Source organism: Uloborus diversus, chromosome 8 (assembly GCF_026930045.1).
Source record: "Uloborus diversus isolate 005 chromosome 8, Udiv.v.3.1, whole genome shotgun sequence".
NCBI lineage: Eukaryota > Metazoa > Arthropoda > Arachnida > Araneae > Uloboridae > Uloborus > Uloborus diversus.
This window is the reverse complement of record NC_072738.1, coordinates 131,142,118-131,148,406: the sequence shown is the minus strand read 5'-3', so window position 1 is coordinate 131,148,406 and position 6,289 is coordinate 131,142,118. Positions and strand designations below refer to the sequence as shown.

Here is a 6,289-nt window from a genome sequence, read left to right as displayed (position 1 = left end):
ATTGAAATTGGAAATATAGAGAAATGCTGGTGGCAAAAACAAGCAAAAGTTTTTTGTTGCACGGCCATTTTAATTTAGTTCAGGAGTGACTTCTTACTTAGTTTAGCTATCAGTTGTTACGCGTGTGTATAACATGTGGTGTACAAAGAAATCCGGTTACAACGAATACCAATACATACATTGAAATATCCGTTTCAACGAAATGAATGTTCAGTCCTGTTTTAATAGCCATTACATTGTTTGAATTACAATACAACGAAATTCCCGCTAAAACGAACGAAATTTGCGGTTCCTTAAAGTTCGCTGTAACCAGATTTTACTGCATTTACACTGCACTCCCGATTATCCGTGTGCGAATCATCCGGTTTGCGGATTAACCGTGCAGTCAAAAATTTAAATTTAAAAATTTTAAATTAATTAAAGCAGAAAATTATGCCAAGTGTTATTACATATTTCATAATTAGTACTAATGTATGACTTTTTGTACTTGTCGAGTATCGTAATTAAACATGAAGTATTTTATGTACCACCGTGTACTTTACTTATAGCCTCCAAATACACTTTTCTGCGTGCTTGGTCATTTTCGGATTATACGTGTTTTTCGATTATCAGTGTAACATTTGCATTAATTAGCACGGATAATCGGGAGTACAGTGCACTATCAAAAACCGTTCATATGTGCGCTAGTTCACAGTTCATTCATTACCTAGCGTTTTCAATTTCATTAGTATTCAATTAATGTGATGAATTTCATGTGGAAGTTTTGCTTCTTTGCAAGGCCGAACCGTCATATCTTCATTTGAGTACAATTTCTTTAGTTATAAAACAAAAATACGAGTAGTTATAGGCTTGCCAGACGTTCCGGTTTGACCGGGACAGTTCCGGTTTTCAGACGAAATTCCGGTGTCCCGGCCGGTTTTCCTCACGTCCCGGAAAAAGATAAATTTGATTACAAATGACCAAAAAGGTCTAAAAATAATTAACCGTGAAGAATTATTTAGGGCAATTACTTTATCATTTGTAAAATTAACACCGAAATAGAGTGTGAGGATTTTTAAAAGATTAAACCAAAGTAGGCTATCTGAAGAAGTCCTATAAAATGAAAAGTATATCTAAATATTGCTCGATTTTTTATTCCTCATTAAAAGTATTTTTTTCTAACTAAAATAAATTGCAAGTTTTTACGTCTATTTATTATTACCTCAGTTTTAGGTTCATAAATAGTAATCATTTATTCATAGCATTAAGAGAGAGAGAGAGATAGAGAATAAACTGCCCTATAAAAAAACACTCCAAAAATTAGCCACAGGTGTGTAACCTTTTGAATACTAGCGACGCTGTGTGGGGGGGGGGAGGAGAGCATTCCGGTGTCCCGGTTGAACACTTCAAAAATCTAGCAAGCCTAAGTAGTTATAACTTTAAGACTCAAGAGAGAAACATTCAATCAAATACCAAGAAGCTGAGGAAAAAATGCGCAGCCTAAATTAGAGTCTGTTGTCGTAATCAGAGCTTCAAATGTTTTATTGGCATGGTGACATTTCACTTTCTAAGATACACATAGCAAAAAAAAAAGAAAAAAAAGAAAGGGAAAGAAAAGCGAAGGAAGTAAAAGAGCAATAGACGCAAAAGATACTTTCACCCTTTCTTCTATTTATAGCCACAAGACTTCGAAAGTCGAATAGCACTTCATAACTTTGGAGCTTTTCAACAAGATGGCCCATTAAGTGATGCGACAGCGTGGCACGCGTCATATGCGGTCATTTAGCGTCGCGGCCATCCCAAGCTATACAACAAAGAAGTTTGTTTCTAGTTTCAATTTACAACGTTTAATCACTCACTTTATTTTTCAAACTTTTACTGTTCACTATCATAGCGTGATCAAAGAAATGACAAAAGTAAGAATTTTTTTGAAGTAATAATTGTTTATTATAGTGGTAAGTATAATAGTATAGTTAAAAAACTATTATGCTTATCACTATAAATGATACATAAATATAAAGATAAATTGTAAAAGTTTTTTTGAATGTACGTAACTTCTTAAACAGGCACGTTATGCACTAGCGCAGCAGAAGTTTCTTGAGGAAGGGGTTTTTCGGTCACAAAGGTCGTTACACGTGTATTAACTACTGTATTAGGATTGGCAACAATATTAACACCAAGACCTGTTTGGGGGGGGGGGGTGTTTTTACCTCCAAATCCCCCCCCCCCCACTTTGCGGTGCCACTGACGTTCCACAAAAGTGGATTGGCCGAGCAGATCAAAATGATTTTCCTTTTATATGTTGTATATATAAATCTTAAAATGTTATATAATTAAATGTTATATATAAATCCCCAAACGTAACCCCATGAGTTTTTTTTTTTTATTTTTAATTTTTTTTTTGGGGGGGGGGGGTGTCAAAGACAGTGTTTTTACGTTGCCATTGCCTACATCATTGCAAGAATTGAAAGATCGCATAAGTGTAGCATTACGAAAAATTGACAGTGAAACACTCCAAAATGTGTGTTATAGCTGTGTGTCGCCTTACGAAAGGCGACACACAGCACGAACATTTGTGAGTGAAAAAAAAAAAAAAAAAAACAAACTTTCACAGCTTATCTTCATTTTTATACTTTATTTATAGTGCTAAGTGCACTATAAATAAAGCATAAAAATTTTGCATTTATTTTTGAATAGCAATGAAAAATATGAATACCTTGTTACGATAAGTTCCAATCTCATTTTCTGTATGGTCTTTTAAACTTTGATCTGGAATATCTCCTTGAGCTTTAGCCGTACAAATGTCAAGTTTTTTGAGTCAGAATAGTTTTCAATGGAGATTATTTCTTTAAATATCAGTTAGGGGACCTAGGGCTCGTATAAAAATTTAAATTTTGTATTTTTTGAATCATTTAATTTTTGCTTCAAACTTTCAATGTCTTAACTCTGCATCTAGTTTTGAACATTTTTGCAATTGGAAGTATACATCTAGGACTAACAGTTGCGAAAATAAAGGTCTTGCGGGTTAAAACGGAACACCCTGTATAAACAATTAAAGCAATAAAATTAAAAAAAAAAATCCAAAAGATTTTTTCACAGTTAGCAACATAATTTCTGCTTTTTCAACACGTTTTTATTACCTTCACCTGTATGTATGTATGTATGTATGTATCTTGTAACGGAATCTTGTAGCTCAAATTTCGCCCACTTCCTGCCATCGGATTCTTTTGAAATTTGGCACGCGACCTCAGATCCGATGACAATGCAATATTCTATAATCAAATTAATTAATTAACTCTTTTAATTGTTAGTTTCCTCCAATTTTAATCAATATTTTGGCGTAAATCCAACAATGTAAAAAGGAAAAATTTAAAAAATGCTCGCAAAAATTATTTAAAAATATCTACAAAACCTTTAATTTTTCAGACAAAATTTGTTCCAATGTTTCAATGTAATTAGAACATGAAATATAAGTGTTTTTAACTAATTTCATGCCAAAATTTAGGTGAGCCTTCAATCGGAAATTCATTGCTGATCAGACCATTGTTGAACAAAACTTTTATTCAAATGCATCTCAAATTTTCAAAGTAATATAAATATGATTTTCGCAAACATACATCGATGACTCACAGTAGCTTCCCATCGGGGTCCCCTTGTCTTAACTTTAAGATATTACCTTGCACTCGTTTTATAAATAATTTCGTCGCCTGATAATTCTCCAACATAAGACTAAAAAACAGAAAAATAAAATAATAGTTTAAAGAACTAAAAAAAAACACACTTTCGCAGCAAAATGAACTAAAAAGTAAAAAATAATCTTTGGATGATAGTAGTTGACCAATCACTTAATTTTAATGTAATACAAAAAAGCGTGGGGGGGGGGGCTTCTTATTAGTTGTCTTGAATTTCTTCCATGTGTTGTCCAGCAAAAATGTAAATAGACAGCACCCCACGCTTTTTTGTATTACATTAAAATTAAGTGATTGGTCAACTACTATCATTCAAAGATTATTTTTCATTTTTTATTTCATTTTGCTACGAAAGCGTGTTTTTTTAGTTTCTTAAACTATTATTTTATTTTATTTATTTTATTTTTTTTGTATTTAATATACAATATTTTTAAATCGCATTCCTGTACGCAAAGGACAAGAGAGGCCAGCCCCCACTAATGTTTTCCAAGAAGAACAGCTTTTTGGGCTGTTAAGAATATTTGGTTTGCCTCGTATTTAACAGCCATTTTGAGCAACTGTCTCTTGCCGTTGTTGATATATGAATGTTGACACTGAAGCGACATACACCCTCCCCGAGCTCCATCCATCACGACAAGTCGTTAATTTTTCTCAGTTTTCTCTATATTTTACAACGCAAAAAACATTTTCTTAGTATTCAAGTCACGTGGTCAGAAAGGTTGCAGTGTTCTACTTTCGTTTTTTGGGATTTTGCTCTTTTTTTCTGGCTTACAGTTGTTGAGTGAAAAAAAAAAGGCGGGTGTGTTGAGTTTCAAAGAGGGCAGTTGAAAATCTTTGACAAGGAATTCTGTAACGACACATTCTTTTTCTTCACACTTTGTGAGTGTAAGATTTCTGCAGTTTTTCTTAAAAATATTTGCTGTGGTATTTTGGGGGAATCGTTGATTTTGCTATCTTTTTGGCATATTCACGTATTTCTTTATCTCATAAATTAGTTTTCTTAGTGATTATTTTTGTTTTCTTCATCTACACTTTAAAAATTGCATGTTTCTTTAAAAATTCTGTGAAAGGTTTCAGTAAAGAAAAATGAGACATATTAGGCTTGCCAGATTTCTGAAATGTTCAACCGTGACACCGGAATGCCCCTCCCCCCCAGCATCATGAGTAATCAAAAGGGCACACACCCCTGACTGGCTTTTAGAGTGTTTTATACGGCAGTTTATAATCAGTGATTGGAGTGAATGGTTGCTAATTATGAACCTAAGACAAGGGTAATAAAAAATGTCACAAGTTGATAAATTTAAAAAATTTACTTCTCGCATGTTAATGTTTACAAGTTATTTTAGTAAGAAGAAACGCTTTAAATGAGGAAAAAGGGCGCCCATATGGGTGGGGTGGCAAGTGGGGGCTCAAGCCCCCCCCCCCCCTTTTGAAATTAGAACTTCTTTGCTTTTAGTACTTTTTAGGGATGCACCGGATAGTGATTTTGCCGGATACCGGATACCGGATATCCGATGCCCCCTTACCTGCCAGATTCGGATATCCGACGGATATCCGGCATTTCGATTGCATTGCATGTTTGCATATTTTTCTACAATGCAGTTTCAAAACAATATATCAAACTTGTTCCACATATCATTTCTTTAAAAACATGTTAAGTACATTCAAATGTACTTTTTTAGAGCTTCTATATTTTAATTTAGGAATTGTGCTATATATAAAATGAAACATTAAAATATTGTTTTATTTCGACAGATTTTTTCGAAAGAGACAAACTTTCGGTAAAAATTAATTCTGTATGTAATGTACACATGGTTTAAACTTTTAATTATTCATAGTGAAATCTTAAAGGTCGTATAATGAGTCGTATTTGTTATTAGATTTGCATGACGTGTAGAAATTTTTTTTAACTTCATCATAAAGTAATACATTTTCTTGTTTTAAATTTAGAAATAACAAAAAATAAAACTTTGCTTTGAAATCATTTTTATTACAGATAATACACGTGTAAAATTTTTCTAACATACAAGTTAAAAAAGAAAATATTAAAACAGGGTCAGTTTGACTCAAAAAATAAATAAACTTAAATAATCAACTTAAAATTTTACTTTAATTCCAGAAATAAAGGTACATTTTCTCTAAAGATGCAAATGAGCATCTTAAATACACGAGTGCACCCCTAAGAGCAAGGGCCCACCCCCTAAAAACCATAAATACCCCCCAAATAGAAAGCCCCCCAAAAAAGAGAAAATACCCCTAAAACACCCCCCCCCCTAGGTGGGCAACCCAGTTAACAAATTAATAAACTTATGCTAAAATAATCAACTGAAAAGTTTACTTTAATTGGAGAAAACAAAGATGCACTCTCTCTAAAGATGCAAATTAGCATCTTAAATACAGGGGTGCCCCCCTAAGCCCCTAAGAGCAAGGACCCACCCCCTAAAAACCATAAATGCCCCCCCCCGAATAGAAAGCCCCCCAAAAGAGAGAAAAATACCCCTAAAACATCCCCCCTAGGTGGGCACCCCAGTTAACAAATTAATAAACTTATGCTAAAATAATCAACTGAAAATTTTACTTTAATTCCAGAAAACAAAGAATCACTCTCTTAAAAGATGCAA

The 6,289-nt window shown here is 33.4% G+C and overlaps 1 protein-coding gene across 1 annotated transcript in view; it reads right to left on the bottom strand.

Moving 5' to 3' along the window:
- Positions 1 to 5,229, bottom strand: part of LOC129228595 (potassium voltage-gated channel subfamily KQT member 1-like) — a 108,349-nt gene extending 103,120 nt beyond the window's left edge. The window contains exon 1 of the mRNA XM_054863278.1: positions 5,195 to 5,229. Coding sequence (XP_054719253.1) covers positions 5,195 to 5,229 — 35 coding nt within the window. The remainder of the gene's footprint in view (positions 1 to 5,194) is intronic.
- Positions 5,230 to 6,289: the final 1,060 nt, after the last annotated feature.